Consider the following 22,340-nt stretch of genomic DNA (forward strand, 5'->3'; position numbering starts at 1 on the left):
GCATTCACAGACATATTTGCATTATGATCTCACTTGACCTCCTTGCCAGCCCTTTGTGTTGGATGGTGCTCTGTAATCTTGTTCAACTTGTAAAGAATCTGAGCATCAAGGAGTGCACATAGATTGCTCATAGCTTGATGCAGGATGTCTTCTGACCCCCACCTAGTGTCACTGTCACCAGGCTTCATCTTGGTAGTTTCTCCTGCCAGTGTGGGGCTGTATGTGATAGTCATGTCGTGTCACCTTCCCATCTGTCCACTGTCTCAGGCCCTCATACCCGCAATGCCGACAGGGTGGAGGTAAGTACTTGGGTGTTTCCTGACTCTCATCCTGGTTTTAGTTTTTTGCTTACTTCATAGCGGTTACCGCAGTTATTTTGGTGGGTTTTTTTTTCATTGTTTTCTATTAGGTTTTACAAATAGAATTTGCTTTATAATTGTATTTTTTTTTTAGCATCTCAGATCCTTCCCTTGTGTTTAATATAAGTGTTGGTAATGATTTCCCTTTAAAGCAAAATGTCGTGGTTAACTTTTATCTTGACTAGTAATCTCTCTCTGGTAATCTCTACTTGCATTGTATGATTATGTAAAGACATTTGCTTGTATGGACCATAACAAACTATAGATAACATTGAAATAATGAGAATCTCAGAATACTTTCTTGTACTTAGACAAAACCTCTGCATGGAGCAAGAAGCAGTTGTCCAAGCAGAACAAGGGAGTGCTACATGGTTTAAAGTCAGGAAAGATGTGTGACAGGCTTTGTGTCCTTTCTCCATACTTCATTTGTGTGTGATGGGTGACTCATTCGAGAAGGTAGACTCTATAAGATTAAAGGAAGACTCATCACCAGCTTGTGTTATGCAGATGACACACCTTTGCTTGCAGAAAGTGAAGACTTAAAGCACTTGCTGTAGAAAATTGAAAATGTCTTCAACATGCATTATATCCCCACATCAAGAAAACTAAATCCTAGACCATCAGGCAACATCGTGATAGACAGAGAAAAGATTGAAATTGTCAATAACATCAATTTATTTGAATATCCCCAATTTCTACCCGTGATAGCAGCAGTTAAGAAATCAAAAGACATGTTGCAAAGGGGAAATCTGTCGTGGACTTCTCCAAAATGACACATAGCAAGGATATCAGTTTAAAGATTAAGGTACCGCTGATCCAAGCCATGGTGGTTTCAGTTGCTTTCTCTGCCTCTGAAAATGCCACCTTGAATAAGGAAGACCAAAGAATTGAAGTCTTTGACTTGTGGCGTTAGAGAGGAGTGCATATCATGTTGACTGTCAAAAGAACCAAGAGCTCTGCCTTGTGGGGAGTGCCAGCCGTGTGTTCGTTAACTGGGATGGTGGAACTCCATCTTACACGGTTTGGGATAGTGTCAGGAGATGCCAGACCTCAGAGAAGGACATGATGCTGGGAAAGTAGTCAGCAGAAGAGAGGCTAGACCCTCAGTGAGCGGGGTGACATAGTGACCCCAGCCGTGCGCTCGAGTGTGGTGGAGACTGTGCGGATGGATCAGGCTAGGGCCGGGTTTCAGTCTGTTCTATGATCGTAGGGTCCTGTGAGCGATAGTTGACGGCGTATAAGAACAAGAAGGAATCTCCTCAGGCTCCCATACTCTGAAATGGAGTAGTTTTCAGCGTTTGGTTGCAGTTTCCCCCACTCAGAATGTGATTCGTTTCTGCAAACTGCCTCAAAGACTGGACACTTGGATTCTGATATTAGAGACTGATTTCATGCAGTAAGCTTCATGAAGACACTTGTACTGTATTAACTTACTTGAACTTTTGTGACCCAGTGAAAATAGTGAAGTAGGAGAATGGAATTCCAATTTCACAGAAGGCAGAACCTCAGCTGCAGCCTTTGACTAAGAACAGTTAAGTCAAAGAATCGAGACTAGGGTCAGGTCTTGTGGCTCCAAGATGTTCATGGTCAAGTCCCTTAGGCCGTCTTGACAGCCTCCACCTCTTGAGTATACGGTCTCTGTTGACTTTTCCTGTGACCTGTACAGCTATTTCTACAAAGATTCTTGTCTGTGGAGTTGAGTTTATGACCTCCCTCTTCATCAGTCATAGGTATGAAAGAGGACAAAGTGAAAGAAACCAAGTAGGCACATGCCACTTCCATCCCACGGGAAGACAGAGCTGACCACCGCACAAGACAGTTGTTAGAAACCAAGTTATCTCACAGCTTCTTTGCACTCTGAGGCTGAAACAGAGTGGTCATGTTGTCAGAGAGGTGGACAGACAGTATGTGATGTGACCCACAGACCGAAAAGGCCTGGAAGTTCTTTCCCAGTAGGAGATCTCAACATTTTTATTTAAGTAGCTGTGAGTTTTGTTGATGCTCCAATATTAGGAAAAACAAAAAGTATGCCCACTGTATATTTTATAAGGTCATATATTTTCCATGGGTTTCTGGGGCTTGAATCTACACATCATTCAAGACGTCCTTTTATGGTTTGTCAACAAGATCGCTCCATAAAATACATTCTGCTATCTCACAGCTGTGTGTAATTTATTCTGTCTATCCAGGCAGCACAAATGAAATTTTTATTTGCATCATCCAGAAGAAATACCAGTGTATAAATACATACGCAACGCTCATAAGAAACGGCCTTCTGACTACAGATAGTGCTGGGGGGGTATATTGTGTGACCAATTAAAAAGCTGAGAGATGGCTCCATTATCCATGCGCATAGATCATAAATACTGTACTCAGCAAATAGTTACTCAAGTGCTTAAAAAGGTTGCACAATAGTCGACAAGAACTGGCACCAACTGCTTCTGAATTCTCCTTGGAAGACTTAGCAATGAAAGGCTACTGGAGAGGGAAATTGGCTGGAAGAGGGAGGAGTATGTAGGTGAAAAGGGAGACATTGAGTTGAGTGTTTTGCCTTCAGGAGGCTAAGTGTGCCTGTTGGACGCCAGGGTCCGCGAGCTAAGACTGTTCTCATGTGGTTTGCACAGCCCCAGCCTGAAGATGGGCCAGGAGGCCCTGCCCATGGTGGTCTTTCTTATTGTTGCTGTGAACGCCTGTGAGTTGACTTTCACTCATGATGTTGTTATGTGCTTGTGACTCATAGCGACCCTGTGTACAAGAGCCCTAAACCCTTCTCTGTCCTGGGCCAACCTCACTGTCTCCAACACACCTATTCCCAATACCCCAATCACTGAATCAATCCATCTCAATGAGGGTCTTCTTCTCTTGTGCTGTCCCTCCACCTTCCCAAGCATGATGTCCCTCTGCAAGGACTGGTCCCTCCTTGCAACATGCCCAAAGTATGGCAATTTACAAATCAGGGTGACCTCAGGCACGACAGACTGTAGCGCTGCCCAGTCCTGCACTGTCCCCGGGCTAGGTTGTGGCGTGGATTGTCATCCAAACGGTTTACATGGACTGAGTTTTAGAAGTTGACTATCAGGCCTGCCTCCTCGTCCATCTTGTCCTGGACACTCCCCTGAAACCCTTTGATGGGCATCATAGCAGCCAGACTCGACTGATGGGCAAGTGGTGGCTGCCCCCAGGGTTCATGGCGGGAAGACAAGCTCCAGTTGCCTGCCAGGAGAGGAGAATGCTACCCTGGAACCACCAGAAGCGCCCTGTGAGGTGTCCTCAAGTCAGTGTCAGCTCAGCAGCCCTGGAGGCTGGAGAACTGCGCCGTGGGGACTCGGAGGGGGAACAGTTATGGGTACAGATTGCCAGTTCTTTCTCTTCCTGTTGGTAAGTGCTGTGGTGTTGGCTACAACTCATGGCCTCGGCCTAGGCTCAGCTGTTTTCATGATCTCCCGCATACTCACGTCTGTGAGTCGGTGTATCAATCCATCTTGTTGAGACTCCTCTCTCTGATCATACCCCTCTTCCAGCATGATGTTTGTTTCTGACCTTCACCTGTCAAGACAATATGAGACATTGTTTCACCATCCTTGTCTCTAAAGAGCACCACGGTTACACTTCCTCCACGACAGACTGACTTGTGTGGCGTTGGTGCCTCTCCTAACACTGTGTGGGCCAGGTTTTCCTACTGGTTCAGCCGAGGAGACTTGGATGTCATGGGACTATATCATCTTTCTCTTTAGACATTCAGATGCCCCAGTATCACACAGAAATTCCCCTGCGCGTGTATGGAACCTCGATGGATGCAAACCTTCTGGAATCACAATTGAAATATCCTGGGATCTATCCTGGCCTCACTCCTGCTGGGCAGTGCTCATCAAGAAAACCTTTATTATTAGGGCTTCAAACTGGCTCAGTCTGGTTCAGTCCCCTGCTGAGATTTGCATTCTTAACCCTAGATAGGCTCAATCAGAATCTACCTTTTAACAAGGTCCCCAAGTGACTCTTAGATAGATGATCTTATTAAAATGTTGACTTCCGATTCAGTCTACCTGGCTTGGAAGTGAAATCCTCTGGAGACTGAATCGGATTGAACCGAGTAGATCTCCTGACTTTTTAGAACTCTTCTTCTGTCTGCTTTAAGGGGCCTTCTGAACAATTGGGCTTGCGATTAACTACTCAATTTAACAATTCACTGGAGTAGGAGCTTTAACTCGCAGAACTGGCAGGCACAGCTTGTAATCAAGCGGGTCTGTTTGCATAGAAGAATTGTAAATATGTTTGTGGTCTTCTTCTGAAAGGACTAGTGCCCGCGGTAACTCCTAGTGCTTGGCATGGTTCTCAGTGATGGAGGGCAAAGTTCACACGGCACTCAGTTCTTATTCCATCATTGCTTGCATTTCAGAGCCGCCTTAATCCAATTCAAGTAGCCTGCCAGCTCCCTGGTAAACGAAGCTTAGTTAATTGCACTGAGTGGTTTGGCTCTGCAGGAGCTGTGGAACTCTCAGAATGGCCTTTATTTTGGTAAATTCCGCTGAGGGTCCTGAGCAAGTGGCCTGGGTATTGACAAAGCTTAGGGTGTGTTGGTGATACTGGCCTTTAATATTCCTTGAGCAGGTGACCTCCTGGCCTCATCACACCGCCTAAGCTGATGGAGCAGCCAGCTCTGTTCTCTGCTGGCTGGTTCCCCATTGGCAGGTTCCCCGTGGAGTTCTGTGTGAGAGACGTCCCCACCAAAGTGCCTCTGGTCTCCCCTCAGCCACCCAGAGCCTGGCTGCCTGTGTGAACCCTGGCGAGAGTCATCTTGCCAGCTGGTCTACCACACCACCACGCTTTGTTTGGTTTTATTTAACTTTTTGTTGAGATTTTGAGTAAAAGTTTATAGAGAAAATCAGTTTTCCGTCCAAGAGTTCCTCCCCTTTTTGTTCGCGGCCCCGATTACTGTTCCCACAGTGACGTGTTTGCCCACTGTTCCTTGTCCTCCTGTCTGCTCTGCGGCCGTGGCCTTCTTGTTCCCTGTCCTCCTGTCTGCTCTGTGGTCGTGGCCTTCTTGTTCCCTGTCCGCCTCTCTGACTCTGCGGCCTTGACCTTGTACCCTGTCCTCTTCTCTGACTCCGCGGCCTTGACCTTCTTATTCCCTGTCCTCCTTTCTGACTCTGTGACATTGGCCGCCTTGTTCCTTGTCCTCCTTTCTGACTCTGTGGCCTTGGACTTCTGAGTTCTTGTGATCGATATTTGATCTGCTGCTTCATCCTTCCCATTGAAGGTCTGGGACTGTCCTCGTATCCATTTCCTTTGGCTTTTGGGTTTTTGTTGTAGAAAATGTTGGTTGTTGATCTGCCCGGGCTGTCACGTCAAATCGGTGTCTTACCCTGCTGTTTTCATGACATTTTTTGGTAAAGCAGTTTAGATTTAGAAGAGACGTGCAGGGGTCCCTGTCGCCCTGCTCCGCAGTACCACCTGCTGCTTTGAGGAAGGTAGGTGGGGGTGGGGGTGTTTAGTCCCCCCTCTCCCATGGTGAGCCTGACCACATGGTCTCAGTCTTCTATGGCAAGACCAAAGGGCATGGAGGCAGCTTCAACTGTGACCCTCTTAGGTGAGACTTTAAGCTTCATCCTTGATGACTTATGTAAGTATTTACGAGATGCAGGTGCCAACAGTGTGGGCAGAGGGCTCTAAGAAGGGACATGTGTGAACATTTGGGGGAAGAAGGGACCATTTGGGAAAAATCAGGTCCAGAGCAGCTAAAGTCAGAGCCCATTGGAAGACGGACGGTTGATAAATATAGGCCTTCCTGAAGGAAGGAGCAGACATGATGAGGTGGGTACACAGGGGCCTGGTGGAGACGGAGCTGATGCTGCTGCAGGGCTCGCCTCGCTCGAAGCCATGCTGCACGCCTGGGTCACGAACTGAAGACACAGAAGGACATTGCTGTATCCCGTATCACCACGTTACTGTGGCCGCCACCTCTGCACCCAGGAGGAGGCCTTTGATGCCTTCCACCCAGTGTACTTTCCTCCTCTGGCTACGCTTCCTCTAATCACAGAGCCCTCTGTCCAGAGTCCTAGACTGTCTGTTAAATGCAAGCTAATGCTGGAAGGCCCTGCTCATCTCAGCGCCTGCACCCCTCGTGCCCTTACTCACCCAATGAATGCCCTGCCCTCTCTGCCTGGCCTCCCACAGACCACGTGGCCCAGCACATGGCCATGCATTGTGGCCCCAGCTTTCTGTTCATCTCTGTTCCCCATTCCCTCGAGTCTCAGCCACGGGCAGTTTTAATTGCTTCGCAGCCAGCTTGAGAATCTTCTGGACGGGCTGTATCAACTTGTGACTGTTAGAGTAGTAATCTCTTTGTAGCCTGAGTCGAACTTCAGACTTCCACATTGAGAATGATAAAATGGTGCGGATTTAGAGGTGTTTGGGGAACTGTAAAATGTCTAGGATTAAAATTTCAATACCATTTGTGCCTAATAAAGACAAACTCTTTAGTAACTTAAAACTCTACTGTTATGACTCAGAACTGAAAATTATGGGTCCTGTTTGAAGAAATGCGAGGGAACAGGGACCCATCTTTTACCGTGAGGAGTGTCATGTGGTTGCCTCAGATAGCAGGAGTGTGACCTCATCCAAGAGGAAGCCCGGGAAGGCTGTGTGTGTGTGTGTGTGTGTGTGTGTGTGTGTGTGTGTAAAGTGATCCACCCTCCAGGAGAGAAAACACGTTCTTCTGCACGTCAGAAGTGTGTATGGAAACAGGCCCCGTCGAGCTGCTGTGGTTTATTAACTGGTTCAACAGACAAGACCCCTGGAAATAAGATCATCCAGCAGTTCAGTGACGACGTTTTCTTGTTTAACTTAAACCAGTCTAGTCGGTCTGAACTGGCAAATTAATTTTGTCTATAGAGTCACTTACTGAAGCATATAAAATTAGACTCTTACGTTAAGAGAGGAGACTTGGCATTGTGTTCAAGAGATTCTTGGAGACTTAAGTAAATGGATTTAGCCTTAATACAACAAAACCCTGAGACTTTTAATAGAGAGCTGATCTGAAGTAAAGCATCAATTTATCATTTTAAGAACTCACTGCTTGGGCATTTTTGTTGCTTGTTGAAGAATCGAATTATCTACCTTGACTATGATAATAACTCAACACAGGCTATAAGTCTTGAAGGGGGATTAAAAAGAACTTTTTCCCCCTTTAAGTTACAAAATTTTATGGCTAAATTGACAGAGCATTCATCAGTTTTAACGCTTTTCGTGATTTAAGGCATTAGAGTGTTTCGCTGGGCTTATTTGGCTTCCAAATGGTTTTATTGAGTCATTTATAGAATAAGCTTTGGATGCTAAACTCCTTCTCACTAGAATAAGAAACTGAAATATTTTTCCTTTGATCCAGGGGCAGGCGTAGGAAGTAAATTATCACCTTCCGAGCAGCTGACCCAGAGGAGGGACCAGGGAGAAGCCTACCACGTGGTCAGCGCTTCTTTTCTTGATGGAAACTTCTGGAACCCCATCGAGACCATGGATGCAAAGGTCAGGCTTTTTTCTTCTCCACTTTAAGATTGCCGATGCTTTTAAGTGACATTAACAGTCTTCATAGTCTTTTATTCAAGCTTTATCTCTACCATTTTAATGCTCACTTTTATTTTCCTCGAATGAAAGTTTATGTCCATGAAGATAAACTCCCAGTCAGCTCTGATGTAAAGGTTCTGCTTGTTATGTGCGTCTGCTGAAGGACATTTGCCTCCACACAACCATGACTATGTTACCAGATCCACACCTTCTCTGTTGTTTCTCTTGAGTTCCAGGCATGTTTCTGTCTCCATATACATTTCATCAACATCTTCATTTTCCCTGGTGAGTGGCTTTCTGCAACTTTATTAAAAATGATTGTGTCATGGATTGAATTGCTCCCTAAAAACTCTTATATGATACAGAAATTATGTAATGATTCACCACAATCTGATAAACTAGACCATCTTCTCTGCCCATTTTAATGCTCACAAAAGAATGAAGGGTGGGATGTAACATCCTTGTTTCCATCACAGACCTGAGTCTAGACTTTACTTGGAGTATATCGGCATCACGTTTTATCGTGTGAGGGACAAGTGAGCAGAGAAAGGGGTGTACTGTTCCCAAGGAGTCTCAATACAAGTTAGAAAGAGGAGCCGGGAGAAGACCACATCCTTTGGGCTGAGCTCTGCGCTGGGAACCTTGGAGAACCAGGACTTACAGAGAGAAAGCCCTTCGCAGAGCTGCCATCTTGAATTGAGAGGCTAAGGGGAGATCTGGTGGTGCCAGTGGTAAGCTGCACTGCAATGCCAAAGGCGCGTGGTTCAAATCCACCAGTTACATCTCGGGAGGAATATGTATGGACAGTTTTCTGCTGTACCTACTAAAAACCTTCTGAAATCCTACTGGAGGGTCAGTTACAACTTGATGGCACACAACAGCAGCCTCCTGAAGTGTGAGAGAATAAATTTCTGATAGTTAAAACCATCTATCTGTGGTGTCACTCTGGAGACTAAGGTGCTTCTGATACAGGCCATGGTCTTTGCAATCACTTGTTAGGTGTCAGAGAGTTGGACAATGACTAGGGGTGATAGAAGGAGAATTGATGCCTTTGAGCTGTGGTGCTGGAGAAGAGTATTGAATGTACCATGGACTACCAAGAAAACAAACAGGTTCATCCTGGAGAGGGTTAAACTGGGCTACTCCTTGGAGGCAAGGATTGAGATCTCGCCAGACATACTTTGGACATGTTGTAAGGAGGGAACAGTTCTTGGAGAGGGACATCATGCTTGGGAGGATGGAGGGATGGCGCAGGAGGGGAAGACCCTCTATAAGGTGGATTGAGTCAGTGACTGGGGTAATGGGGGTAGGTGTGTCGGTGACAGACTGGCAAAGGATAGGGCAGGGTCACTATGAGTCACACACAACTCCACAGCACATAACAACAATCTGTGCTGTTCAAGCTGTAGTAGTATTGGTGAACTAAGATAGTCTGTAATGAGTCTTAACGCAGTGTTTTACTTCATATATTTACTTTGAGTCTCGTGTAATATAAGAGACTAATAGCAGTAGAATTGAAGTGTTAGTGAATACATTTACTTTAGATGAGGTTTAGCTGCCAGATCGACATGTCTTTCTTAAATTTCAGAACTTGTAGGAACAATTGGAAAGTGATAGAGTCCATAGACATATGAGCTCTTTGGAGAGCTCGCACAGATGGCTTTGTCCTGGTTTTGGGGGGAACTGTTTTCATATCATTTTTCATAATTAAAAGCAGATTTTAAAAAAGAGCAGTTGAAAGTGCAAAAACAAAAAAAATTACCAGTATCTTTCTGGAGGGGTTGCAGTGAATCTACCTCTATGTGAGTAATGATCCCAGGATCTTACAATCATTCATTTTCTGGAGAAGCTAGAAATTGAAACTGAAAATTAAGGAAAACTGTTGGTGTACTTTTAGGATCCAGTTGCCAAATATGGACTCTGTGTAAATATTTCCATTTTGTAGAGACAGTTGCAAATTGAATATACAAAGTACAAGTCAAGCAGGATAATAAACATGATGTGATGGTCTCCTGGAAGAAACCTTGAGATATTAGAGGAAACCTTAGGCCATTATTCAATGTTAGAAGTAATGTGTAAATGCAGAAAAGGAGAAGTGTAATATTCTTTATAAAGAAAGTATGTCTATTTAAAATATTTCTAGCTGCTAATGCAAAGCATGACACAATCTAATACTTCTTGGGTTGTAGGCGTTCTAATAGGGCCATCTTCACGGATGCATAGTTTCCTGGTTTAGCAAATGAAAAGGCGTGATTGATGCCTGTTAAACTTGAATTTCTGTGATGGAATGTATTTTTTTTTTGTAGCATAAATATGTCCTTTGCGAAAATTGTTTGGGAAGTTCTGATCTACCTGCTGCTGTTAGATGTTGTAATGTCAGTTCCAACTCCTGGTAATCCCCCTGAGAACCGGAAGAAACAGTGCTTGGCCCTGTGCCGTCCACGGAGGCACTGACGTCTGAGCCCACTGTTGAAGCTCCTGTCAGTCCATCTCGTTGAGGACCTTTTGTGTCTCTCCTTTACCGGGCATGACAAAGCATCCCTTTCCAGTGACTGGCATCCTGATAATGTGCGCAGAGTCCATAAGGTGAAGTCTCCCGAGCCTCACTCCCAAGGAACCTTCTGTCTGCGTTTCCTCCAAGACACATTTCTACATTCTCTGGTGTCTTGTGGCTTCCATGGTCTGTGCACACAGTGAATGAGCTGGGCAAAGAATAAGGAAGACTAAAGAAGAGTGGAGGCGTTTAAACTCCAGAGCTGGCAAGGATATTGAATTTATCACCAACGCCACAAGGACCGAGTCTGCCAGCACATCCTTTATTTTGTATGGCAGCCTTTTCTGGGGCTGCTGAGCCGAGCAGAGGCATGGGTTCTGCACCAGTTTTCTTTCCTCTAGCTTTGTCCTGAGTGCCAGACAGCCAGCTCACCCACATTATACGGAATACTGGGCAGAAGCTGGACACGTCTACTGTTGGCCAGACTTAACACGTAACTACGGCTGTGGTCCACCAGCACCATCTTTGGAGAAGTCTTGGGAGGTTATTATTAATAGGCAACTTAGTTTCCCTGGGTTTCTACCTCAAACATGAGATCCATGTGCGTGGTAGGTCCATGTGTTCTGTACTTCAGTGAGCAGCGGGGGCTGGCAGCAGACGAGGAGTACAAGGAGGGTTCATGGCCAATGGCCCTGGCTTGTGCAACCTACCCTTTGCAGACTTCAGGAACTGCCCAGCTCCAGCACGCTCTTGACAGTGAAACTGTAGGAATAATGTGTGAAGTGGAAAACAGGAGGGTGAACGTGGAACCTGATCTTCCCTAAGCATTTCGTGAGCCTCATAGATGCCATTGACTCGTCTGTGACTCATAGGAACCCTGTGAACAATGGCTCTGAAGCCAGCCCTATCCTATGCCAGTCCCACTGTCGCTGACACACCTGACCCCCTTGTCATAGTCACTGTGTCAGTCCGTCTCATCCAGCAGCTGCGTCTCTTAGCTCTGACCCTCTACCCTCCCCAGCTTCACAGCCTTCCCTAAGGACTGGCTCATCCAGACAGCATACCCAGGTATGTGAGATGCAGTTTCAAAATCCTTGCCTCCAGGGAGCAACCTGATTTCACACTCTCCAGAAGAGATCTGCTCTCTTGGCAGCCCATGGAATGTTCAGTACCCTTACCCGACACCACAACTCAAAGGCGTAGATTCTTCTTCTATCATCCTTAGTCATTGTTTGGCTTTCATATATATGCATAGCAAGTAATTGAGAAGACTAAGATCAAGCACAACTTACTCTATAGACTGGCATCGTTGCTCTTTAGCTCTCTAGAGAGGTCCTCGACAGGTTCGTTTACACGCAGCTCATCTTGATTTCTTGACCGCTGGAGCCAAGGGTTTTGACTACAGATCCAAGAAAGATGAAATTGTTACAGTTTAAATCTTTTTTCAATCTCTCATGCTGCCTGTTGGCCTGCTGGTGAGGATTTTTGTTTTCTTAATGTTGGGTACTAGAGATATTGTAGCTGATGTTAGATTGATCTTGGGTGAAAGCAGGGAATACCAGAGGAATGTCTGTGTTTCATTGACTATGCAAAGGCATTTGACTGTGTAGATCATAACAAACTGTAGCTGACTCTGAGAAGAATGGGAATCCCAGAACACTTGATCGTTCTAATGTGAAACTTATACTTGGACCAGGAGGCAGTCGTCAGAACAGAGCAAGGGAACACTGCATGGTTCAAAATTGGGAAGGGCGTACGCCAGGGATGCATCCTATCTCCATACCTTTTCAACCTATATGCAGAACAGATTATCCGGGAGGCTGGGCTCTATGAGGAGAAATGTAGGGTCAGGATTGGTGGACGATTTATCAACAATCTGCGTTACGCGGATGACACAACCCTGCTTGCTGAAACTGAGGAGGACCTGAAGTGCCTGCTGCAGAGTGTCAAGGACTGCAGCCTACAATATGGATTGAGGCTCAATGTCAAGAAGACAAAGATTCTCACCACTGGACCAATTGGCAGCATCAGGATGGATGGTGAAGAGATTGAGATTGTACACAGCTTTAGTTTGCTTGGCTCCATAGTCAACAGTCTTGGCACCAGCAGCCAGGAAATTAAAAGGTGCATTGCCATGGGAAAGTCTGCTGTTAGGGACCTCTCCAAAGTGCTGAAGAGCAATGGTGTCTCTGTGGAGACTAAGGTGTGTCTGATACAGGTCTTCGCAATCACCTGTTATGCATCAGAGAGTTGGACAATGACCAAGGAGGATAGAAGGAGAATTGATGGCTTTGAGCTGTGGTGCTGGAGAAGAGTACTGAGAATACCATGGACTGCTAGGAAAACAAACAGATTCGTCCTGGAAAGGGTTAAACCGGGTGGCTCCTTGGAGGCAAGGATTCTGAGGCTCCGTCTAACATACTTTGGCCATGTTGTGAGGAGAGACCGGTCCTTAGAGAGGGACATCATGCTTGGGAGGGTGGAGGGACAGCGCAGGAGAGGAAGGCCCTCTATGAGGTGGATTGATTCAGTGACTGGGATAATTGGGATGGGAGTGTCGGAGACAGTGCGATTGGCACAGGACAGAGCAGAGTTTAGGGCTGTTGTACATAGGGTCGCTATGAGTCGCAGGCGACTCGACGGCACATAACAACAACAATGTTGAGATGCAGTCCATAGTGAAGGCTGCAGACCTTGAACTTCTGCAGCAAATGCTTCAGTTTTTCAGTTTCAGCAAGCATGGTTATGTCATCTACATAATGCAGGTTGTGGGTGAATCTTTTTCTAATCCACATGCCACATTCTTCTTCATGAAGTTCAGCCTCACATATGATCAGTTTAGCTTTTAGATAAAAGGTCTAGAGAAAGGATGCATCCCTGACATACTCCTTTCTTGATTTTGAACCATGCAGTGTTCTCTTACTTGCTTGAATAGCAGCTTCTTGGCCTTGGTCTTGATTGTACCTGAGCACAGTCCGTGTTCTGGGATTCCTATTCTTCTCAATGTTAGCCACAATTTACAATGCAAATGTCTTTGCATAGTTGATAAAACACAAAGATATCCTTCTGTTACTTTCTCCTTTCAGCTAAGAGCCATCTGATCTCTGCAGTGATATCTCTAGTGCCATGGCTTCTTCTAAACCCAGCTTGCATTACTGATAGTCTGCTGTTGATCTGCTGTTCTAGTCATTTTTGGATAATCTTCAGCAAGATTTTGCCTGCATGTGATATTAATGATAGTTTGATAATGTCCACATTCTGTTGGATAACCTTTTTTGGAATTGGGAATAAATATGGGTCTCTTCCAGTTGGCTAGGTAGCTGTCCTCCAGATTTTTTGGCACAACCTGGTGAGCACATCCAGGGCAGCATGTGTTTGTTGAATTATGTCAAATGGTATTGCATCAATCCTTTGGGTATTATTTTTTACCAGTTCCTTCTGAGCAGCTTGAACTTCTTCCATTATGACCGTGGGTTCTGTCGGGTATTTGTTATTATGTGCCATTGAGTCAACTGTGACTCATAGCAACCCTATGAAAAATAACTTTGAACCCTACACTATTCTATGCTAATCTCACTGTCTCCGACACACTCGACCACATTACCCAGTTACTGTGTCCTTTCCTGCATTGACTGTCTACCCTCTCAAACATATGTTTCTCCAAGGACTGGTCCCTCCTGGTAACATGCCCAAAGCATGTCAGACAGAGCTTCAATATCCTCGCCTCCAAGGAGCAGCTTGGTTTCACTCTCTTCAGGACAAACTAGTTTGTTCTCTTGGCTGTCCATGGCATGTTAAAGACTGTTTCCCAGTGACACAACTCAGTGACCTCAAATAGCAATTCATTAAAAATGGCAGATGTGCCTGCTGTACCACAGCTTCTGTGTGGTGTCCCTCGAGGCTAACACTTTCCCCAGAGTGATGACCTCCTCAGACTCCACCTTCAGCTGCCTGAGCGTGATCACCGTCATCCCCATTTCCTCCATGTCAGAGCTGCCTCGCACACCAGCACTTCCACTTCTTCTCTTCATTGACACGGATTCATTCCCTCTTTGAACCCCTTGCTTCCTGTGGCACCTGAGATCTCGTCACTTGGGGCTTTGGGCTGCTGCTTCATCTGTGGAGGAGAAGGCGCCCAGGCCGGCCCGCAGCAGTACTTTCACTCAGTAAATGTTGGCACATCTGCCTTCCCTTTAACTCACCAGAGTGGCAAACCACAGCCCCACGGGTCAGGCCAGATCTGGCCCTCTGCCTGCGAGCCACTGGACCCACCTTGCAGCTCTTGACTGTTGAGGACAGAGACATTCCCAGAGAGAGGACATGAGGCTTGTGACAGAACAACAACGTGGGATCATGGATGTTTATATGTTGAGTAATAACCCACTGTTTCCTCAAATGATTCCCGCTTTGGTCATTGAAGGCTCTTTCTGTTTTCTCCTGTCTGTTTGAGATGTCACAGTTGATGGGGGTGATGTTTCAGTACCTCCTGACTTCTTCTGCCAAAAGAACAAACAAGTCTGCCTTGGGAAAAGGACAGCTGGAGTGTTCCTTAGAGGCAGAGATGGTGAGAGGACTGCCTCCTCTAGTTTGGACACGTTTGACCTTAGAAAAGGGCATCATGATTGGGAAAGTGGGGGGTCAGTGAAGGAGAGGAAGGCCCTTGGTGAGATGGGTGATGCAGGGACTGCAGCAGTGGCCTGAGAAAGGCCCTCGATGAGATGGGTGATGCAGGGACTGCAGCAGTGGCCTGAGCCCGTGGCAGAGATGGTGAGGATGGCACCGGAGAGAGCAGAGTTCTGGGATGTGGTACAGGGGTCTCTGAATCAGGGTAGGCGTGAGAGTCTCTAACAGCAGCACTTTCTACAACTATAAAATAGAAAACCAAGGTGTTTAACCTCATGTTGTATCTTTCCTGTCCTACTCCTAGAATGAGCCCTTTCTCCAAGCGGCACTGGTTCCTTTTATCAGAGAATGGTGGTATTAGAAACCAAGATGTACTTCTGGCTCTTGGGACGCGTTTGCTTCCAGTCCTCTCAGGTGATGAGATAAAGAATTATGTATGATTCGCTAGATCGTAGAGAAACAAGATCCAAGTATTGAGCCATGGCTGAGGTCCAGCATTCCTTTTTTACATAACATATTTAATTCAGAAAATTGTACTCAGAATCATATACTGGAGGGTTTGTGGGTTGTTGTGTGTTTTGGTTTTTGGGTTTTTTTTTTAAATGGCTAGATAATACAGCCTTGCTTGCTGAACGTGAGGAAGATTTCAAATGCTTGCTGCAGAGGATCAAAGCCTTCAGTGTGAATCACATCTCAATACCAAGAAAGGAAAAGTTTTCATCACCAGCCGGTAGGCAACTTCATGATGGATGGAGAAGAGATAGAAATTGTCAGTGATTTCATTTTGCTTGGATTCACAATCCGTGCGTTTAGCACCAGCAGCCAGGAAGTAAAAACCCAAAACAAAAACAACAAAACACATCTCACTGGGAAAGTCTGCTGTCGGGGACGTCTCCAAAGTGTTGAAGAGCAATGATGTCCATTTGAGGACTAAGGTGAACCTGATCCATGATCTTTTCAGCTACATGCTATGCTGCTGAATGTTGGAAGATGAATAAGGACAGAAGAAATCGGTGGCTCTGAGACGTTTTGTTGGAGAGGAGTGCTGAGTATCGCATGGGCTGTCAAAAAGGACAAGTGCAGCCAAGGTGCTTGCTTGAGGCAAGGAGAGTGAAATATCGTCTCCCACACGTGGGCATGTTGTTAAGAGGGGTCATTGCTTGGAAAAGGACATCGTGCTTGGAAAGGTGGAGGGTCAGTGAAGGGAAGACCCTCAACGAGAGGATTCCAGTGACGGAGATGGTGCGTCAGAGATGGTGAGGACGGCACAGGATGGAAGGATTCAGACACAGTGGTCAGAGGGCTATTGTGACTCAGAGTTGACTTGACGACACTTAACGATAGGAGCTGTAAAACTTGAGACCAAGCGCAGTGCCCGCTGCTGTCCAATCCATCCAGACTCCTAGAGCCCCGTAGAGGAGAACTGCCCCGCACGATCCCCGAGGCCATAATCTTTACGGAGGTGAAGACCCCATCTTCCTCTCTGAGTGGCCGGTAGGCCCAAGCCGCTCCCCCTTCAGTCAGCCGCCCAGTGCTTGATTCACTGCCATCATGGAGGTCAAGAAGAACTATTTCCAGTAAATGAAATCAGGTCTTGAGAGTCAAACTTCATTATTAAGTTATTGTCTCTAAAATGTTATTTTTAAAAAATGAATTCTCAATTCTTCAGCATTTAACCTCAGGGTAACATCTCATAATCCTGAGGATGGCGTGTGCCTCACGGCTGCCTTTCAGCTAATTACCTGAAATGAACTTGACCTTTTACTAGAAGCGACTCTCGCAGATCTGACTCCTGGGCCACAGTCGTTTCGTATGCAGTTTTCCCTCAGCGAAGGTATTCAGGCTGTCTTTGGGGCTCGATCCTCCTAATTTTCCTGGTGTCTATTCCGAAGAGCAGCTCATCTTTTAAAAGTGGATTTACACACACACACACACACACACACACACACAGCAGACGAAGCACGGGTGGTGGTGTGGTTTCTAGTGGTCAGGAGCTGTTCTCCTGATTCCTTTTCTGGAGCTTGCCCAGTGACTCTCGCCCCCGGGGGAAGCTCCTGGCATGATCTTGAAAGACACAGGTCTAATGTCCTTCATCACTGATGGAGTCACAGATCCACTGCCATCGAGCTGGTTTCCACCTCGTGGTGACCCTCTGTCTGATTTCCGAGGCTCTGGGTGGTAACGGGAGGCTTCTGCTGCTGTCCTCTGTGATCCGCGTGGTTGACACAGCCTTCTTTTGAAAGCACTCTCCTGAGTTCTAGTCTCTCCTCAGGAGCATCGTGATACATTTAAAATGCTGACTGTTTGGATAGCAGCTCAACATGTACTCACTAACCTCCAGGCTTCTTAGCAAGGATTTGTGACACAATTTACATCCATACTTTCATAGCTTTAGTCATACATGACGTAAATGAGTGGTTTTCCTTAATAGTTTATGCAAGTTGAATTTTGTCCTCAAACGCATGAAATGAACATAAATTATTAAAATGGTGTTAGGTTCCTAGTAAAATACATTTGTTTATCAAACCGCAGAGGACCTGAAGCATTTGCTGCAGAAGATCAAGAATTGAAGCCTTCAGTATGGATGGAAGCTCAACATCAAGAAAACAAAAATTTTTGCCACTGACTCAATCGGCAGTATCATGATAAAGAGAGAAGAGATTAATGGCTTCATCTTGCTTGGCTCTATGATCAACACTCTTGGAACCAGTAGCCAGGAAGTAAAGAATTGCATTGGGATAGTCTGCTGTCAGGGACCTCTCTTAGAGTACTGAGGAGTGATGATGTCAGTCTGGAGACATAAGGTGCACCTGATCCAAGCCATGGACTTCTCAGTACTTACTGTGAATCAGAGAGCTGGGCAATAAATAAGGATAAGAGAAGGAAAATTGATGCTTTTGCGTTGTGGTGCTGGAAAAGAGTATTGAATATACCATAGGCTGCCAAGAGAAAAAAACAGATCTCTCCTGGAGAGCATGAAACCAGGCTGCTCCTTGGAGGCAACGATTTTGAAGTTCTGTCTGACATACTCTGGGCATGTTACCAGAAGGGACTAGTCCCTAGAGAAGGACATCATGCTTGGAAGAGTGGAGGGGGGCAGCGCAGGACAGAAAGACCCAAATGAGATGGATTGACACAGTAAGTAGAGTAATGGGGTTAAGTGTGTCAGAAACAGTGAGATGGGCTCAGGGTAAGACATGGTTCAGACATGGGATCGCTTTGAGTTGCAAGCAAATCAATGGCACATAACAGCAGCAAACATAGGGGAGGTGATGGTTCATGGGTAGAATTCTTACCTTCCACGCAGGAGACTTGGGTTCAGTTCCCAGTGAGTGCTCTTTTTTTCCCCCATTTTTATTTTAGATTGGTTTGCATATAAAGTTTTATACATTGTGTTTCATACTTCATTCACATTGTGTTTCATACACTCATTCCCATGCATTGTGTTTTATAAAATTAATCACCCTTGAACCATATCCACCATTCCCCTGTCTTTCCAGATCCCTGCCGGATCTTTCCCATTTCCTTTGTACCCACCCCTTCACCCACCACACTGTGAAACCCTATGATGTGCCCCCTCTGCCCAGCTAATGCTCTTCATGCGAAGGTCTCCACCCATCTATCTGTGGAGGTTTTGCTGTGATGATGAACAGGTCACAGCAGAGCTTCCAGGTCAGACACGATCAGCTCTCAAAGATCAGATGGCCAACAGACACGTGAAGAAATGCTCCAAATCACTGGCAGTAAGAGATGCAAATCAAAACCACATTGAGGTACCACCTTACCCCAGTAGCAATGGCAAAGTTTAGCAGGACAGCAAGTAATAAATGTTGGAGAGGATGTGGCAACATAGGAACCTCTTACACATTGTTGGTGGGACTGTAAAATAGTACATCCACTCTGGAAGGCAGTTAGGTGTTTCCTTAAAAAGTTGAACATAGAAATTCCATAAGACCCAGCTATTTCACTGCTTGGAAAATACCCCGAGAAAATGAGAATGGAGGCATAGACATATCTGTACACCAGTGTTCATAGCAGGGTTATTCACCATTCCAGGAATGTGGGAACAGCCCTGATGCCCAGCCACAATGGAGTGGATTGAGAAATTATGGTACATTCAGTGAAATACTATACAGCACACAGGAGCAATGATTTTATAAATGACTACCTAACATGGGAGGGACTGGAGAGCATTCTACTAAATGGACCAACTCAGTCTCATAAAGATAAATACTGTGTAAGACTATTATTGTAGAATGGGTATGAGGATCACGGGAGGGGGTGTCTGACTGTAGGGTCACGCAGTTTGATGGGTAGAGGGAGAGGTGGGTAAGTAAAGGCAAAAGGAAAGAACCAGTGTGGAAAACGATACAAGCAAACTTCATGAACTTTGTAAGTATAAAAAATTTGGTTTTAAAACTGAGCCAGTGTAACCCTGTGGATCAGAGTGGCCACATCCACCGTGGATTCATTCACTCCCGTCTGTTTGGGGTCTGTCTTGGATGAAGGGCACCCAGCATTTTCCTTGGAGGGCAGGCTGGGGAGACTTTGTCTCATACAGAAGCATGTTATCAGGAGAGCCCAGGCTCGGCAGAGGGGCATCGTGCTTAGAGAGAAGAAGGTCGTTGAAGGAGAGGAAGGCTCACATGAGATGGCCTGACCCAGCATCTTAGAGGTGGGCAAACGCAGCAAAGACTGAAGGTGGCACAAGGCCAGGCAGGGGCCTCTCAGATGGCCTTGATGGAATAGCCCCTCACAGTGTGTGTGGGGTCACCGTGAATCTAGGGGCCGATCTGATGCCGGCTAATGTCCATCATTGTGATGATACGTGCCCTCGAGTTGCTTGCGACTCATAACAACCCTCTGTACAACAGCCCTGAAACTTGCTCTATCCTGTGCCAACTTGACTGTCTCTGACACACCTATCCTCAATCGATCTCATCGAGGGTCTTCCTCTCCTGCCCTGTCCCTCCACCCTCCCAAGCATGACGTCCCTCTCCAAGGACTGGTCCCTCCCTGAAACATGCCCAGAGTGTGTCAGATAAAGCCTCAGAATCCTTGCCTCTAAGGAGCAGCCTGGCTTCACCCTCTCTAGGACGAATCTGTTTGTTCTCCTGTCAGTCCACACCATTTAGAAAACACTTTATGTTTTCAAAAAATTCCACCACTGAAAGCTACACAGCTCTGGCGCTGGGAAGGAGAAGGATCCTGTCTTTGTTTTTTAATGTTTCTCGAGCAAATATCACAAGAGAGTGGCTTTAACAAGCAAAAATGTATTCTCTCCAAGTTGAAGAGGCAAGAAGTCTGACTGCAGGAGACCATCCCATGGAGGAAGGTTCTCTGTCACTTCTGGGAGATGGGCCTTTTCTGTCTTGGTTTCTGGCTTCAGTGATCTTCATATGAGGTGAGTCTTCCGCTCTGTGTCTGCTGCTTTCTCAGCACCTGCTCTGCCCTTTGGCATCTTACAGGTGACTGGCTTGCACTGATAAGGTGTAAGACATAGACTATACTGATACGGTCTGATTAGAACAATAAGGAAAGTCCCACTCCTAAAAATGCAACGACGTCTGTGAGCTGACAGATGTAGGCCGTGCAGTGCCTATTTTAAAGGTGCACAATTCCGTTTATGACAGATCTGGAGAACGCTTGTTGGGCATGCTGTTGAATCAGAACCAACTCACAGCTGACCCTCCAGCGGGATTTCAGAGGCTGAAAGTCACATGGGAGGAGATGGTCCGTCTTTCTCCTGAGGAGCAGCTGGTGGATTCAAGCCACTGGCCTTTGGATTGGCAGCACAGCTTCTTACCCTCTAGGCCAGCTGCTGCTTCTCTCTGGAGAGTGGAGCAGCTGGTGAGGATACACTGTCCCACAAAACTGTTGTAAATTCTCACCTCCGTGCCTGGGCTTCCAGCCCCCTTTGGGAATGGGTTATCTTCTTTGTCTTCATGATACATGACTAAATGGAGGGTGTGTCTTGAGTCAATCTCCTCTGAGATGTAAAAGAGATTAAACGAGGACATGGAGGAGGCAGAGATGAGGGAAGAGAGTTGCCCAGTCCCGTGAAGATGGCCCAGAAGCAAACACTCAGAAGAGACGAAGACTTTCCTTCAGAGTGGAGGCGGAGAAAGCTTTCCCCTGCGACCAGCACCCCGACTTTGGACTCCTCGTCTCCTAAACTGGACCCTTACAGTGACCGCAACAATGAGCTTGAGCTTGGTGGCAACTCAGATCAGCATTTCTCTCTGTTCTTCCGAGGATTGCTGTGAATCGGAGACGACTTTACAGCAACAGTGACAGACTGTGAGAGAGCAGCAGGCTTTGTGTACTTAATACCTGGGGTGTTTCTGTTACAGCAGCAGTAGACGACTGAGACGCCAGCCTGATGCGCTGAGAAGTCACGAGGCCCTCGGTCCAGTGTGCCTTTGAAAAACGCTCACACGCAGACAGTTTCACTTTAGAACCACTTTAAAGCTCCTTTTGACAGAACCAAGGAAATGTCAACTCTTTCTGCAGTGCAAACACAAACCACAGTTAAGAGCCCACCAGGGGTAGAGAATTTTATCAGCGCTCCTTTGAAATCCAGCCCCTTCTGCTGTGCTCCAGACGAGGCCACTGGGACGTGTAATCTCCGGTAGTGCCTGTTCAGCTAATAGGAATGTGTGTGTGTTGCCAAGAGTTGTTGCAGGGCTTCTCCTCCTCCTCCTCCAGAGTGGGTGCGTGGGAATGCGTTGAATGTCCCCAAGAGCCGTGGCTGCCCACACGGCGGTGGACCCACTCAGTCCTGTTGGGTCAGCTGCGGTCTCCAGAGCAGGCGGGGGCTGGCCTGTCGTCTGGGAAAGGCTGAGCCCCCGGGTGTGAGAGCGCAGGGCTCTTCAGACCCTCTCAGGGCAGGCTCACTGGTGGTTCAGCGGCTGAGGTTTGCAGTCTGCTGCCTCCCTGGCATGTTCTGAGGCGTCTGGTTCTGTCTGCAAACATTTCTGGCAGACAGCTGACCTGGGGATCGATGGTCGTGGGTAGACACCTCACAGGCAGATCATCGTCCGGGTCTGAGGACTAAACCTATGTTCCGTCCACGGCTGAGGCCCAGACAGGGTCATCAGGAGCTGTCACTCAGGACCGGACCACATGCTCAGATCACTTGGGGATGTGAATACCTGGCGGTTGGTTTTAGTGACAAACATTGCCCCATTGTCCTGCCCCCAGAGGACTTGGGAGGAAAGCTGGCTGGTGGGGACATGAACTGGAGAAGCTTTGAAGACTGTTTCCTGTAAAGAAGCTGCCAGGAACGATGGGGTGGAGCAAAG

At 46.6% G+C, this 22,340-nt stretch overlaps 1 protein-coding gene across 1 annotated transcript in view; it reads left to right on the plus strand.

Annotated features, from left to right (window-relative positions):
- Positions 1-282: 282 nt before the first annotated feature.
- Positions 283-22,340, plus strand: part of ADAM12 (ADAM metallopeptidase domain 12) — a 267,155-nt gene continuing 245,097 nt past the window's right edge. Inside the window, exons 1-3 of the mRNA XM_006880131.1 lie at positions 283-299; positions 2,984-3,051; positions 7,744-7,880. Coding sequence (XP_006880193.1) covers positions 283-299; positions 2,984-3,051; positions 7,744-7,880 — 222 coding nt within the window. The remainder of the gene's footprint in view (positions 300-2,983; positions 3,052-7,743; positions 7,881-22,340) is intronic.

This window comes from Elephantulus edwardii, unplaced genomic scaffold, assembly GCF_000299155.1.
Source record: "Elephantulus edwardii isolate Elephantulus edwardi_28Jun2011 unplaced genomic scaffold, EleEdw1.0 scaffold00006, whole genome shotgun sequence".
Taxonomy (NCBI): domain Eukaryota; kingdom Metazoa; phylum Chordata; class Mammalia; order Macroscelidea; family Macroscelididae; genus Elephantulus; species Elephantulus edwardii.